The sequence below is a fragment of the Nicrophorus vespilloides genome, unplaced genomic scaffold (assembly GCF_001412225.1).
Source record: "Nicrophorus vespilloides isolate i.1.1-1 unplaced genomic scaffold, Nicve_v1.0, whole genome shotgun sequence".
NCBI lineage: Eukaryota > Metazoa > Arthropoda > Insecta > Coleoptera > Silphidae > Nicrophorus > Nicrophorus vespilloides.
In genome coordinates this window covers 162,563-179,964 of record NW_017100113.1, presented here as the reverse complement: position 1 = coordinate 179,964, position 17,402 = coordinate 162,563, and the positions used below count along the sequence as shown (strand labels likewise).

The 17,402-nt window shown below is 33.8% G+C and overlaps 2 protein-coding genes across 2 annotated transcripts; one reads left to right on the top strand and one right to left on the bottom strand.

Moving 5' to 3' along the window:
* Positions 1–4,243: 4,243 nt before the first annotated feature.
* On the bottom strand, positions 4,244–9,097 carry LOC108568663 (chymotrypsin BI-like). The gene is made up of 9 exons (XM_017929868.1): positions 9,040–9,097; positions 7,801–7,961; positions 7,488–7,747; positions 7,302–7,435; positions 7,084–7,248; positions 4,990–5,147; positions 4,680–4,936; positions 4,483–4,616; positions 4,244–4,421 (listed from the first exon to the last, which is right to left on the bottom strand). Exons 1-9 carry the CDS (start codon positions 9,082–9,084, stop codon positions 4,260–4,262), a joined length of 1,476 nt encoding a protein of 491 aa, XP_017785357.1. The 5' UTR covers positions 9,085–9,097; the 3' UTR covers positions 4,244–4,259.
* A 318-nt stretch (positions 9,098–9,415) lies between these two features.
* LOC108568660 (serine protease 53-like) lies at positions 9,416–13,923 on the top strand. Its single transcript, XM_017929867.1, has 10 exons — positions 9,416–9,511; positions 9,573–9,766; positions 9,830–10,086; positions 10,148–10,287; positions 10,347–10,512; positions 12,720–12,817; positions 12,885–13,078; positions 13,143–13,399; positions 13,467–13,606; positions 13,666–13,923. Exons 1-10 carry the CDS (start codon positions 9,458–9,460, stop codon positions 13,831–13,833), a joined length of 1,668 nt encoding a protein of 555 aa, XP_017785356.1. The 5' UTR covers positions 9,416–9,457; the 3' UTR covers positions 13,834–13,923.
* The last annotated feature ends 3,479 nt before the right edge of the window (positions 13,924–17,402 follow it).

Genomic DNA, 17,402 nt, shown 5'->3' with positions numbered 1-17,402 from the left:
GCGTCCATAATTGGCCAATAGAAAGGATGTTGTGTTCCATTAAGACAACGCCAGACCGCACACATCTATAATGACTCGCCAGAAGCTCCGAGAGCTTGGATGGGAGATTATAACGCACCGGCCGTATAACCCACACCTGGCACCTTTTCAAACATTTGAGAAATTTTCTTGATGGTAAAAAACTGGCCTCAAGAGAGGCTTGTGAAAATGAGCTGCTCAAGTTTTTTACCAATAGGGACGAGGAATTATGAAATTGCCTTCAAAAAGGAGAAAAGTTATCGAACAAAACGGAGCATATTTGAATCCGAAAATTCTAACTTTGTTAATTTCATCGTAGAAATAAAGAGAAAGAAACGCTCAGAACTTTTTACTTCACTCAATAGTTTGGTCGTTATGCACGCTACTGATTTTGACTGAGTATAACATAAAATATCTTACGTCAATTACAAAGCTTAAATGACAATACATTTCTTATACATATTTTAATAATGTTTGAAGCAATATCGAATAATACGTGATATTGTGACACAGTTCATGAATACTTAACAAAATAAATTGCTAGACATATTTCTCACAATTGTTTAGTATAAGAAAAGTTTAAGTTTTGTAAGATATTTGACTTTTCACTCAGTCAATAGGCGTCCACGAAGAATTTTCTCGCAGCAGACAAACCGATTTGTGCCGTTACGTCCTTAAGTGATATTATAATTTATTAACGTTAAAACATCCCTGATGTACACAATCAAAGATGTATATTTTATCAAACTTTATAAAGAAAAATAATTAATTTGTTTTTAGTTACTTTTTTCAATAAATTCCCGTATTTTCATGAATAAAATCAAGATACGATTCAACGCGAACATATCCTGCGGGTCATGCGGTGCATCACCGAAACTCACGATGGCGACGTGCGTGGCTTCTTTGCCGTTCAATGTGACCACTGGACCGCCGCTGTCACCCTGCAAAACAATAGAAATGTTAATAAAAACAGCCAACACAATTTTTTTTTAACAAAGAACTCACTTTGCAAGTATTGTTTAGGGGATTCCCAACCGCACACAGCGTGGAATCCAAAACGTAAGTGGGATTGTAGTGAGTTTTGCATTTCTTATTGGCGATGGTGGTCATCGCAACGTAGTTTAAGTAATCACTGCAGAATACAAAATTAGCTACATGTATAAAATTTTCGTTTACTTCGTCTCAAGCGTCTTCGGTTCTTCCCCATCCGCTGACGGTGACTGTCTTATTTGCTGGAAATACGTTGCCTTTCTTAGGAAGCTTTGCCGGTTTGATCCTGTAGTTTAAATTGATCGCATTTGATGTTTGGAAAACGGCGATGTCGTTTTTCAAGTTTCCATCTTATTTTGGATGCTGCCCGTCTCGTACTCATTCCTTGCAATCCCTCCTAATTACAAGTAATGAAAATGTAATGTAATTGAAAGACCTAAAGTTATCAGATTATTGAGTGATTTGTTCGTGAAAATTAAGTGAAAAGTAAATGATTGCTGATCAAAGAAATACCCACCATCATGTTTTCGATACCTGATCAACACCTGCCATGGAAATTGACCAATTTTTGCAGTCTCTCCGTCAATAATCCTATTTGAATCAGCCTGAAAATCAATATTGAAAAACTTAATCACTTGAACGGCAACGACTGTACAAAAGCGCAGATTAGAATAATTTTCCTCATTTTACACTGACATTCATGTTTCGACGTATTTATTAATGAACCTTTTGTGTACCGTTACAAAATGAATACAGATTAAACTATTTATTTTAATTGAATAAAAATTGGTATTTACTTATACAGCGATAATCGAATGATTTCTCAACAAAACTGCGAGATTTAATTAATTGTTTACCGAAAATAATCAATTTCCTTGCGATAATCATCTTTCAATAATAATAGTTGCACGCCACTGAAGTAACGTTCCACACAGTCCATAGACGTCCACGACTTTTTTTTCGCAGAAAACAAACCTATTATGCGTCGTCCTTAATATACATCAATTTCGATAGAATAAGAGAAATGTTAATTAAGGTTAGATAATTTAAGGTTAAGTTACTTCCATATAGCTTATGATAAGTAACTGTCATTCCATTTTAGTTTCGGATTGGAATTTTCTGTGGAGCCACCTGCTCCACACATTTCTGAAATAAAAAGCAATTTACTGATTTGTAAAAATAAATAAATAAAAGTTCCAAAAAATATTTTACAGATTTTAAGTTGAATTTCAACAATAAAAAAAACAGAAAGCATATAATATTCCCTAAAAAACAATATTTTCTGTTTTTCTTATCACCAAATATCTATTTAACAATAAAAACTGAATTGTTTTTCCAGTTTTTGTTTTAACAAAAAAATATTCATAAGCTGATTATTTTTTAACTAGCAATGAAATCACATTGTTTTACTTACAAAAGGAACAAATATTTTTTTAACAAAAAAAAAAGGTTATAAACTTCATTCTTCTTTTGTACAGATTATTTTTAACACGTTATAGACGGCGCATAATCGTTACGTCAATTACAAACATAAATTTTTCTAATACATTTTTTAATAATTTTTAAACAGTTTATAACAATTGTGAGAAATGTGTCTCGCAAATTATTTTATAAAATATGCATAAATTATGTCACAATATCACGTATTATTCTAAATTGCTTCAAGAATTATCAAAATTTGTATAAGAAATGTATTGGCGTTTAAGCTTTGTAGTTGACGTAATATATTTAAAGTTATACTCTGTCAAATTCAGTGGCGTGCATAGCGACAAAACTATTATTCATAATTTATGACCCACCGGTGGGTCATGTGATCGTCAACGTGTTAATTATTTTAAATTGCCTTAAAATACACAAAAAAAATATGTTTTTTGACAAACAATTGAACACTACGCAGTTTACTATTATTCCTATTTGCAAATCTATTAAGCGATAACTTTAATTTATTGTTTTTACTTAAAGATTTAAAGGAAAAAAAAAACGAAATTTATCATTATCTACAAGTTCAATGATTCATTATTATTTTTTTTTATCCAATTCCCATGACTGTTGTTTATAGGCAACAAACAGTGAACGTCTGTATTTAAATCCAGTAAACATATTCCTAGCCTCGTTCCAATAATATGTGTTTAATTTGAAAGCAGAAACTACAGTTTGTAATTTTATAAATTAAGTTTTCTCTTCTGATATAGAAAGATGAGTTGATTGCATTTGACACAATTATTTTGTTAATGCATTTACAAAATTAATAACTTTATTTGTTGGTCATACTCTTTTATCTGATTTGTCAACGAAAAAAATACTTAAATGTTATATATATTAACCCTTTGATATGCAAATAAGATATAAGTTATGTAAGGGAAAAAAAGTACGTTTATTTTGTTCAGTTCATTTAGTATTGAATTGTTTCATTAATAAATATTTCAAGAAATACTAAAGACCACTTTCTTTGCCTCATATCTATTCATAAAATAAACTGTAGACGTCTGAAACACGTCATTGTATGTCAAAAGGTTAACAATGTTGTCTATATGAACAAATTTGACAAGTAAAATTTTTCGAAATTATTTTTTTTCATTTCAATTAAGGTTAGTTAATTTAATATTAGATCAATTCCATATTATTGATGACAAATGACTGTTATTTTTACTAGTTTCAATAAAAAATAAAAATGTTTTTTTGTCAAACAATTGAAAATAATAAACAAAATGTTTACTTCTTAATATTCGCGAATTTTTAAATACATAATTGTATGTCTCATAAATGATAAATTTATTTCTAAAAAATTGCCAATTCTTTAATTATATTTGGATCACTAAATCAATGATTATAAGAGAGGGGACGCCAAAAAGGGGGGTCGCAAAAAATTTGATGATAGATCAATCCGGGATTATTAAGGATGTCGCGAATAAAAAAGTTTGAGAAACGCTCAGAATACGTCACTAAAAAATAGAATGAAGGAACATTCAATCACTCTTCCATAGCTTCTTAGTATGGGCACCAAAGTATCTGACGTATAAATCTGCATTTTTTGTGAGGAAAAAAACACAAATCATGATATTGCTCGGTTTTCGATTGTTACCTTCCACAGCTTTTTGGACACCAGCATTGGACGTAAAATATTTTTTTTGTTCAAACAGTTTAATACTTTAATCTGCAGCAGCAAATATTTCTTTTATTTAACAATCTATGGTAACTTTATAATATTTATTAAACTACTATTGTAAGACCAGATTCACAAAATATCCTATTTAGTAGACGCCTGTATTTTTATGAATGAAATCAAGGAAAAATTCTATGCGCACAAATCCAGAAGGACCTTTGCTACAACCATTCCCATTGGCGAAACTCACGATGCCGACGTGCGTAGCCTCGTTTCCTTTCAATATAACGACTGGTCCGCCGCTGTCACCCTGCAAAATAAGAGAATTCGAAATTAACATGGCCTTCTTTTGAAATATTTTTCAAACTCACGTAGCACGCACTTTGTGGTGGGTTACCAACTGCACAAAGTTGTGACTCAATAATGTTGGTAATGAGAGTGCTACATTTCTCATTACTGATTGTAGTCAACGCAACGTAATTCAAATAATCAATGCTCGGACCAACTGTAAATTAAATGCAATCAATTCTTGTGTAATTTACTTTCTTGTGTAATGCGTTGTTTCTACCGTCTTGAGTTTGACCCCAACCACTTAGGAAGACTCTCGTATTCGCAGCTACCACCTGACCTTTCTTCGGAAGCTTCGCTGGTTTAATTCTGTTGGTAAACTTGACGGGTTTGGAGGTTCTGATGAGAGCAATGTCGTTTTTCAAGTATCCATCGTATTCTGGATGAACGATAACATTGCTGGCGGGAATTTCGACGCTGCCCACTTCATTACCCCTCCTTTCTATTGCTCCCAACTTAACGCTGAAGTTAGAAGCCCTAAAATTAGATAATTAGTGAACGCTCACTTGGGTCAAACTGTTATTCTAAACCCTCTGGTGCAATGTGCGGCTGTTATCACCCAACGATTGCTGATCAAAGTTCCTCCACAATATGACATGCCTCCAGGCACTCGATACCTTACCAATACCTGCCATGGGATTTGACCAACTTTTGCAGCCTGTCCACCAATAATCCTCTCGTTATCCGCCTGAAAATCAATTTTGTAAAAACTGTTTTAAAAACAATCTGGACTTAATCACCTGAACGAAAGCGATTGTTACAAAAACACAGAGCAGAATAAATGACCTCATTTTATATTAACACACCTTCAACGATGTTCTGACGCCTTATATACTGATGTATAAATTCGAATTGCATAATTAATTAATCTTTTATATACAATTGCAAAATAGATTAAAATATTTGTTTTGACTGAAAAACAATTGGTATTTACGCTTTCACAACGATAAAAGTATCATTTCTAAACGAGACTACAAGATTTAATTATTTGTTTACGGAAAATAATAATCTAAATCAATTTCCTTGCTATAATCATATTTCAATAATATCTCTGATTAAGCATACATCATTATCATAATTTCAATATCGATAAAATAAGTATAAAATGTACTTAACTATTTATTTTAGTTTAGTTTTATAGGTTAGATAATTTAAGGTTAAGTTACTTGCATATAACTTATGACAAGTAACTTTCATTTCTTTTTAATTTCGGATTGGAATTTTGTGTGGAGCCACCTGTTCCATTTATTTCTTAAAAAAAAAAGAATTTACTAGTTTGTTAAATCTTTATGTTCCAGGAAATACTTTACAGATACAAAGTGATTCTTCACTTACATGATTTTAAGTTGAATTTTAACAATAAAAAAAATAAAGAGTTATATGCTCTAAAACCAATATTTTGTGTTTTTCTTGTCACCAAATATGTACTTAACGATAAAAAATGAATTGTTTTCTCCAGTTTTTGTTTTAACACAAAAATATTCATAAGCTCGTTATTTTTTAACTAGCAATAAAATCACATTGTTTTACTTATAAAGAAGCAAATATTTTTTTAAGAAAAAAATGTTTTAATCTTTATTTTTTTTTACAGATTGTTTTTAATTGCCTTTACATACAAAAAAAATATGTTTGACAATCAATTGAAATTTACGCAGTTTACTATTATTCATGTTTGCAAATCCATTAAGCGAACCGGTTTCATTTTTTGTATTATACTTTTATTGACGATTAACTTTAATTTACTGTTTTTACTTAAAGATTTAAAGGAAAAAGAACGAATTTTAGTATTATCTACAAGTTCAAAGATTATTTTTTATGTTGGTAATTTTCTATTAGATATTATAATTCAACATTTTAATTTTTATTCAGTTATGAGACTGCTGTTTATAGGCAACAAAACGTGCACATCTGTATTTGAATGCAGTATACATAATCGTTGTTCCAATTTCAATATTTGTGTAATTTGACAGTAGACAAGTAGAATTTTCTTTTATTCCAAAAGAAGAGTTGAATAAATCCTTTAAACAATAATTTTTATATTCTGGATATTTTGTCATCAAATACAATAACTTAATATTGTTTAAATAAACATTGTTGTCTGTATGAAGTGGAAGAAGCTTTGAACAAATTAATAATTTTATGTCTTCAATACAGTGGAACTTCGCTTAACGAGCACCTCGCATAACAAGCATTTTGCTTAACGAGCAAAAGAAATTGTAAGAAAAATGACTAACAAAATGGAACGCAAAGTATCCAGGAATACATAAAGTATCCTCACGTTATCATCGCATGTTTCATATCAAATAAGTTAAACTATTTTTAGCATCGAGAATTGTTTCTAAAATTCACGATAAGCATTATTTATAGTAATTGATGGATAATTTTAAACAGAAATAATTAAACTATTGATACACAATGAATTGTGACTTGTCGTTCCAGGAATTGTTTCTAATTTTCATAAGTGTTCACGAAAAGAAGTACAATCTAATACCGATGAAAGTGACGTTGACAAAATCGATATGAGTTGCTTATTTTATATATTCGAATCGATAAATTACATATTAAACATGCGGTTTCTTCATGGTAATGGTGTTTTCTGGTTGGGCCAAAATATGTGGTAATTAAATCGTTATTCCCGTTATGTCGTGAATCCAATCCAGGAACGGTTCGACTCGCGCGTATCCAGAAGGATCTCCACTGGCGCAACCAGATTCAGAAACGAAACTCACCACGCCAACCAGAGTCGCCTTTGACTTGTTTAATATAACAACTGGACCGCCGCTGTCGCCCTAGAAACAAAAACGATTAATAAAAACAATTGAAGAACAAAAATTAAACTCACATAGCATGTGCTATTCGACGGACATCCCCGAGCGCATAGAATCGTTTCATCTATGAAGCGATACACCTTATTGCATTCATCATTGGAGATTGTTATCAGATTGACGAAATTCAATTCATTTGAAGCTTTTCCCACTGAAGAAGAAATATAGATATTTATTGAAATTTATAAATTATGAACGCAAACCGTCTGCAGTTTGTCCCCATCCGCTGACGAGAACTCTTCTATAGGCTCCGATGATTTCTCCTTTCTTTGGAAGCAAAGCCGGCCGGATTTTCTTGGTAAATTTGATGTTTGAAGAGGTTTTAATCAAAGCTATGTCGTAGTTATGTTTACTTTCGGTGTACTTCGGATGGGTTATAATTTCACTTGCGTTTACTTCGATCATTCCATCTTCCTCACCCTTCCTCCTAATTGCTCCCAAACGCAAATTGAAATGGGAACATCTGAAGATATGAAATTGTTTTATTTATTGTTTTTGTTTAATTCTAGGACAGACCCATAGGTGCAGTGAGCTGCGGTTACAATCCATCTGTTGCTAATTAAGGTTCCTCCGCAGAAGTACCGGTTGTTGGAGATATCGTGTGTAAGAAGGACCTGCCACGGAATTTGGTTTTCCTTGGCCAGTAAACCTCCAATTATTCGCCTTTGTGCATCAATCTTGGCATTACAATAAATAATTTGATTTCATAAGTTTAAACAAATCTAGTAAAAACAAAAGTATTTTTAAAACAGTTATATACAATCTAATTTTCAATTAAAGAAAACATCTCTGATAATCAGGAATAGAAGAGTTTATATATAAGAAATAAACAAGTTTTACTGTGAAAGCCAAAGTAAAACTAAGTTAGGTGGGATAAGTTGACAGGTATAAGTCAAAAGTGGTGTTAGTAGGGGTAAGTACGAGTTAATTGAATTGACTTAAGTTAAGTTATGTTAGTAGATTGGATTAGATTATGTTACAAATCATGTTATGTAAATATGTTCACTTAATGGTTAGGATCTTTTAAATTAAGAACAACAAAAATCTCGATGCCAAAAGGTTAAAATCTTTGTTTGAGACCAAATTAAGTATTACTTCGTAATATTTAGTTCTATTCTTTTAAAAACAATGACAAATAATAAGATTTTCCTAAACTTTTTATCTTGTTTTAATTAATCTATTCGATTACTTTCAATAAACAAAATATAAGTATCTATATGTATTCAAAAAATAAGTTTGTAAACATGTAACAAGTACTTACCAAACATTACCAAATGAATATGCATGTTACTTAGCAATCTTAATAATAATAAATTACAGGGCAGAAATACCTATGGTCAATATGCATTTGTATCAGCTGACTTTTTTGAAATTATATATATATTTATTTTGTTCTTTTCATTTCTATATATGTTTAGAATAATTTATTTTGAATCATCTTTCTTGTTACTTAAAACACAAATTCGTGACTGTAGAAAATAATCTTGCATAATTTACAATTAAAATTTTTTGTTTAGATTTTACAGCTTAGCGATTTCATGCGTTCCATATGTAACTATTGCCACATTTCTATAAGCGCATTGCAATATGTTTCGAAATATTAGTGTACACATTTGAAAAAATTCTAACATTTACATCTAGAAATTTAACAAAAAAAAAATACATTCATTTTTAATTGTTTTATTTTTAGTTTTCTTGATCCAATAAATGTATTATTGAATGTTGTCGATAGATAGATAAGAAGGATAAAAATACCTGCGCGTAGACTGTAAACAATCCGAGAAGCAAGAAGTACTTCATCTCGTAATCCCGTTGCAAGCTCGATCCCTTCGATAAGTCAACTCATTTTTCTTAATCTCTCCTCAAGTTATTTATGGTGCTGGCATGACCAAATTTTTTTTTGAGAGTCACATGATTTATCATTGCAAAATCCCATGTAATCTTTATTTCCCTCAGCGGTAAAATCAATTCGCGCCGATTTCAAATCAGCATTGATAACACTGTGTTTTACTTAATGTTTATTGCTCTCTTTTAAGTTTATTTTTAGTTTCTACTTTTTTTCCCGTTCGAGCTTATCGGATTACCGATTAGTGACGATGAATAGAATCGGTGGGAAGTTTGTGTTTTTGTATATAAAGGGAATACTGTGATCTGATAGGAACAAAGACGAATCATGAAGTGCTTCGTCGTCCTCGCCCTCGCCGCCGTGGCTTTTGCCGCTCCTCAAGTAAGTTTACTACTTTATTGGTTCTTAGATTGAAGTTAAAACGGTTTCTTTTTTTTTGTAGTCTCAGATCACCACCCTGAAGGATCTGTATGCCGGAGGTTACTCCAGCCGCATCATCAGCGGATCCCCGGCGAAGCAAGGCCAATTCCCATGGCAGGTAGCCATCAACTTCGTCACCGCTCAAGGAAGCTTCTTCTGCGGCGGAGCTTTGATCGACGCCCAATGGGTGCTTACCGCTGCTCACTGCGCTGACGGGTAAGAACCAATTATACATCAATTTGAAAGAATCTAATTAAACTCGAACATTTCCACCGACAGAGCATACAGCTTCAACTTGAAATTGGGAGGTGTTTCTTTGAGCGGAAGCGAAGCCGGCCGCGTCGAGGTCTCCACTACCTACAGCATTGTCCATCCAGGATACAACAACAACTTGAACAACGACATCGCCCTCATCAGGATGCCAAACCCAATCAAATTCTCCGACAACATCCGTCCAGTCAAGTTGCCAAAGCGCGGAAGCGTTATTGGAAGTCGTCAAGAAGTCACCGTCAGCGGATGGGGAAAGACTAGCGACTGTAAGCAACATTTTTCTCTTCTACTTATTGAAATTAACACAAATATTTATATTTTCTGCAGCCGGATCCGTCAGCAATAATTTGAACTTCGTCAAATTGGTGACCATCACCAATGACGAATGCGCCGCCATCTACGGCCCAGCCACCATCATCAAGTCCACTGTCTGCTGCAAGGGCTTCCCAGAGCACAGTACCTGCAACGTAAGCATCGAAAGATCAATCAAAAACGTAAATCATTAAAAATGTCTTTCGTTAAATAGGGTGACAGCGGTGGTCCATTGGTCGTCATCGAGAACGGAGAAGCTACCCACGTCGGTGTCGTTTCCTTCGTTCACATCGCCGGCTGCGCCAGCGGAAACCCATCCGGATACGTCCGCACCGAATCCTTCCTGGACTGGATTCACGACAACACCGGCATCTCCGTCTAACTCGATCAAAACAAGGAACAAACAAAATCAATTGTTATGACAGTACAAAAAAAAAGACATAAAAACATTAATAATAAATAAATTTTTCAACACACTAATTTCCAACTATTAAAAACCCTCAAAATTATTACACTAGTTACTTTAGCAACTGACATTATACACAATTACTAATTAATGTAAATACAAATTTAATAAGAAAAATGTATTACGATTTCATATCTGCTTTTAGTCTATAAAACACTTTTACTTTCAACAGCAAGAAAAAGTTGGGTTGCTTCATTTTATTAAACAATTAACTACAAAATTAATATTCGTATTAATATTATGTACTAAGGCAGCGATCCCCAACCTTTTTGACCTTACGGACTCACAAGGACTTTTATAACAACGCAACTTAATAATACGAAAATTACAAAAAGTCGCACAAACCTGAGAGAAATACACCACAATAAATAAAATGGAAAAAAAATATGTTTCTTGGTACCGGGCCCATTTGATCTGCGGACCGATATCGGGGGTTGGGGATTGGATATTTATTTTTCTAAATTGAAAGAAAGTAAATAATAATATTTATTGCAACAATAAATTACTCAATAACATATTAAAAAAAATAAATTAAATTTCTACAATGGGCTTTGAGAAACCAAATATTAAATGAGTAAAATAAAAAAAAATCTATTTTTCTTAAAATTTTTAAATATTTTCGAGGTCAGCATTTTTGTTTTGTTATCTGCACGAGTCATTGTTATTACAATTCATTTTGCTCGTTAAGCAAAATGCTCGTTATGCGAGGTGCTCGTAAATCGAGGTATATATAATTTTCTTTGAATAAACGTTATACATATAGTTTTTGCAGTATTTTTTATTAATTTATATGAGAAAAATTGTTTCGCTTAACTAGTGTTTCACGTTACTTGTAAAATTCTCGTTACAAAGTTCTACCGTATTTAGTTTCTCGAATAGTCCAGTTTCAAACAGCCAGGGATATTGGCGGAACCGACTACCCGCACTATGCGAGGTATTGCTGCATGTCAATAGTAAAAAATATTTGTCATGGTAACAATTTAACGAATAAGGAAGTATTGAAAATATGATAACATTAAAAAATAATTCGCTTAAAAAACACAAACAAAACATTTGCATACTGATATTTGTTATCATTAGGAGGAAACGCGACGGGGGATTGCTTAACGAAGCCTGAACAGCGTTTGTAAAGTGCAATCTTATCTAGTAACCGAATTTCTAAATCGGAATGAAAATTGGAAAAGCTGCTTTAAATCCGAGTATAATCGCCACTGAAGTGGCGGAACGTGCCCAAAATAGTTAATCATGACAAAGCGTCGATAACGTTCAATTACAATCGTTACCGAAATAGACGCGTTTTAGATTCAACCTTCAAACATAACAATAACAACAACACAAATTGAGAGTGAAAACTCTAAAGTAAAACTTTTTTTTTCATTTCACATTTTTTGTATTAAATGAGATGACAATCTAAATATAACAAATTGAAAAATTGAACAAGTTTAGATGAAGATTATAATATAATAAACAATATTTTATTGATTTTTTAATGGCGAAACAATGCAAGTTTATCGCTATTAAATTGCAATCGTTTCTCCGTAATCATAGAACAAACAAATCGACATTCTAGGGATTCTGAAAGAAAACTATTGCACATGAAATGGAATAACAATAAATTGAACAATAATAAAGCATTTTTATCTTATAAATAAAGTTAATGTTAAACTTAATATATATAAATTTCACTTTAAAAATAGAAACAATTAAAGTAATAATTGTTTTGAATATTAAATTAACTATGGACATCTAATTACAATAAAGTTAAAAATTAGGTAAAATTTGGGTTGTGGTAGTTAGATTAAATAAATTGTTGTAAACAATTTTGTTGCCTATGTGTTTAATCGCGCTCAGTTTGGTATTCTTCAAGGAACTGCACTTCGATCGCTTTTTAATATTTCACCTTTTTTTCAATATATTTCAATTAATTTTAATAATGCTAAATTAGTGATATTAGAACAAAACAAACAATTATTCGATAAAAATAGAAGCAAATATAAATTTGCACCGATTTGAAATCGGACGTGATAACGAACGAAGGTTTATTGTTTATTGCTCTTTCTAAATTTACTTTTTTTCGGGGCTTATCGGATTAGTGATTACCGTAAAGTGGCTTCGCTTTAGTATATAAAGGGCGGACTGTTTCCGAATCCGAACATAGACGAATCATGAAGTGTTTCATCGTCCTCGCCCTCGCCGCTGTGGCTTTCGCCGCTCCTCAAGTAAGTTTATATCTTTTCTAGCTATTGAATTAATTTTCAGAATTAAAAGTTTTTCTCTTTTTTGTAGTCTCAGATCACCACCTTGAAGGATCTGTATGCCGGAGGTTACTCCAGCCGCATCATCAGCGGATCCCCGGCCAAGCAAGGTCAATTCCCATGGCAGGTGGCCGTCAACTTCGTCACCCCACAGGGAAGCTTCTTCTGCGGTGGTGCTTTGATCGATGCCCAGTGGGTGCTTACCGCTGCTCACTGCGCTGAAGGGTAAGCAACCAACTATACATATATTTGAAATAATCTAATTAAACTCAAATATTTCCATCGACAGAGCCTACAGCTTCCGTCTGCAAATAGGAGGTGTCTCCTTGAACGGAAACGAAGCTGGTCGCATCGAGGTCTCCACCACCTACAGCATCGTCCATCCAGGATACAACAACAACTTGAACAATGACATCGCCCTCATCAAAATGCCAAACCCAATTTCATTCACCGACAACATCCGTCCAGTCAAATTGCCGAAGCGCGGAAGCGTTGTCGGAGACCGTCAAGAAGTCACCGTCAGCGGATGGGGAAAAACCAGCGACTGTAAGCATAATTTTCTTACTACTCCAGATAAATCGCTGAATCTTATACATATGCATATTTTCTGCAGTTGGATCCGTCAGCAATAGTTTGAACTTTGTCAAACTGGTCACCATCTCCAACGCCGAATGCGCCGCCATTTACGGCCCAGCCACCATCATCAAGTCTACCGTTTGCTGCAAGGGCTTCCCAGAGCACAGCACCTGCAACGTAAGCGTCGAAACAGCAATCGAAAATTGAAATAATTAAAAATGTCTTTCGGGAAATAGGGTGACAGCGGTGGCCCATTGGTCGTCATCGAGAACGGAGAAGCTACCCACGTCGGTGTCGTTTCCTTCGTCAGCAGCGCCGGCTGCGCCAGCGGAAACCCATCCGGATACGTCCGTACCGAATCCTTCTTGGACTGGATCCACGACAACACCGGCATCTCCGTCTAAGTCGATCGAAACAACGAACAAACCTAATTAATTGCTATGACAATACAAAAAAAAACAGAACAACATTAATATAAATATTTTTCAAAACAATAACTTCCAATTATTCAATACCAACCCTCAAAATTATTACACTTATTACCTTAGCAACTGACATAATTGTACACAACTATTAATCAAAGCGAATACATTTTTTTTTATCATTCACAATCTGCCACAATTTTGGCAACAAGTTGAACAGTTTTTTGACATTGACAAAAAAGAAAAAAAACAGATAAACAAAATAACAAGCATGGAGCGAAACGATTTCCCATCGCAAATCTTCCTATAAACAATTATAAATTTAACTAAAAAGAAATAATTTGATGACAATAACAACCCAAATAAACATTGATTTTGACGACATTATGAAATTTGAATAAAAATTTTCACTCGAATGAAAACTAACTTTTAGTTTCTAAAGGGGAGGTCAAGAGTGTTGTGTCTCTTTAGTTGGGGTGGTTTTCCAGTCTGTTTTGGTAACGGGCACTGAACATGGGAATTTCAATCTTAACAGTGTTCATGTGGAGGTCGTTGTGTACCGTGTCGTTCGTCACGTACCAGGACCCTGCACCAGGGTTTGCAGGCACTTCGACTGGAAGCGTTGCAGGATCTCGATGTTGGAATTGCTGGCTATTCCCCAAAGCTGGATGCCGTACGTCCACACCGGCTTCAGCACTGTCTTATAAATTAATAGTATTGTTGTCGAGGGATAGTGGAGATCTTTTGCCGATCAGCCAGTACAATTTCGCGAACTTGATGCCCAGTTGCTTTCTCTTGGTTGCGATGTGCTTCTTCCACGTGAGTGGCGATCCAAGAACATGCCCAAGTATTTGGCATCGTCGGCCTGCGGGATGATTTTGTTGTTCAGTGTGATCGGAGGGCAGGTTCCCTTTTTGAGGGTGAAGGTGACATGGCTGGTTTTGGTTTCGTTGACTTTGATCCGCCACTTCCTGAGCCACCCTTGGTACGCGTCGAGATGACTCTGGAGTCCACGCACAGAAATAACCGGATCTCCGTTGGACGACAGGATCGCGACGTCATCGGCGTAGGTAGCTAATAATACAAATTTAATAAAAATAATTTCAACCGGAAGAACAAGTTGTGATATAACATATTCTTGATAATTTTGTTTTTCAAGTTTTCTGCCATTCATTTCTATATATCACTAACGCATTAATTTTTGATAAAAATAATTTCTATAAAATTTGTAAACATAAGTTTTTTTTTTCTAATTTTATTATAGCATTTTTCATTAATTTATATGGGAAAAATAGTTTCGCTTAACGAGTGTTTCACGTTACGAATAAGATTCTGGAATGAATTGAATTAAGCTCGGTACGCAAGGTTCCACTGTATTTAGTTTCTCGAATAGTCCAGTTTCAAACAGTCTGGGATATTCTCTCAGTCGTTCGTGGCAAAACGAGCCCAAAATAGTTAATCCTGACAAAGCGTCGATAACGTTCGATTTCAATCATTACCGAAATTGTCGTGTTTAGATTCAAACTTCAGACATAACAACAACAACACCAACAACAAAAATAAGCAGTGAAAGCTCATAAAGTAAAACTTTTGTTTTTTTCATTTCACATTTTTTGTATAAAATAATTAGTTTCAATAGTCTATAAGATTTGAATTAATCGGATGGCAATCTGAATATATCAAATTTGAAAATTGAACAAGTTTAGATGAAGATTATAATATATCAAATAATATTTCATGATTTTTTTAGTAGTGAAACAATGCAAGTTTATCGCTATTTAATTACAATCGTTTCTCCGTAATCACCGAATAACAAATCGACATTTTAGGGATTCTGAAAAAAAAACTATTGCAAATCAAATGGAATAGCAATAAATTGAACAATGATAAACCATTTTTATCTTATGAATAATTATGAACATTGAATTACAATAATCTTATAGTGAAAATTAAGAGATTTTTGTGTTAGTTTAAATAAATTAATGTAAACAAGTATATTTGATTATCTATATCTTTAATCGAGTTTAGATGAGTATTCTTCAAGGAACTACACTTTTACCGCTTTTGTACATTTAATTTTTTTTTTGCAATATATTTAACTAAATTTTAATAATGTTAAATTAGTGATATTAGAACAAAACAAACAAAGCAAATATCAATTTGCATCGATTTGAAATCGGACGTGATAACGAATGTTGATTGTTTATTGATCTTTCTAAATTTCCTTTTTTTGGCGCTTATCGTATTAGTTATTACCGATTAGTTATTGCCGCTCCAGAAGTAAGTTTATATCTATTATGATCATCACATTGAAGGATCTGTATGCCGGAGGTTACTCCAGCCGCATCCGGATCACCGGCGAAGCAAGGTAAATTCCCATGGCAAGTGGCCGTCAACTACATCAACCCACAGGGAAGCTTCCTCTGCGGTGGTGCTTTGATCCATGCCCAATGGGTGCTTGCCGCTGCTCACTGCGCTGAAGGGTAATCAAACTACTATACAAAGACATCGACAGAGCCTATAGCTTCCGTCTGCAAATAGGAGGTGTCTCCATAAAGGAAAACGAAGTCGGTCAACAAAACCTAATCCATCCATAATACAACAGCAAGTTAAACAACGACATCGTCCTCATCAAGGTGCCAAATCCAATCAAATACACAGAGAACCGGAGACCGTCTATAATTTATACACCATAACATTAATCTGTTTATTATTAAACCTCAACAAACATTTGCGGATCCATTAAGGCAATGATGCACATGTCTAGGGGCCTCAAGCCAACCAAAACATTTTTCTATAATATTTAAAATAGATTATTGTCTTTAGTATATATGCGAGCACCCACAAATAATTTTCCTACGAGCTCCAACTTTAGTTAATCCGCGACTGTTAGCAACAATAACAAAAAAGTACGTATCAACCATTTTGTAATTAATGTGACATTTTGATAAATATAAAATGTATGAGTTTAATATCTAAAATCTTAACAACAACAAAGTACCCATCTCGTATATGTGACAGTTCTAATTAGGGCGGATGTATCCGTGTGGTTAGTCGCCTGTATCACGAAAATCCGATATAAAAAAATTGGTTCAATCCTGAATATCAACAAAAAATTGTGGGGGGTCGATAAACCCGAAACGGAGTAGAAATAGGGCTAAGAGATTTATATTATTTTTTTTATGTCGTATAATTTTATTCACAATCTGTTCATCAATATGAACATTGAGAAAATTTAAGATCGCGGTTGACATTAGGTAGGTAATCTTTCCCGGTGGATAGTTACGATTATGATGATTTGATTTTAATTTGTTGGTTGGCTGTCGTCTTGTAGGTTAACTTCAGTAGTATATTGATGCTCTGCGTTTCCACTATTTCCTTTGACTGTGAATCTGCTGCTATCCTTTACATTGTCATTGTCCATCGACTTGGCTGAAGGTCCATATGCTGCACCTCATTCATTTCACTGTCCATCTGTGATGAACGATTCCCTATTGCTGCAAACACCAAGAGGGTTCAGAAAGGGCCTCAGATAGGACGACTTAACCATT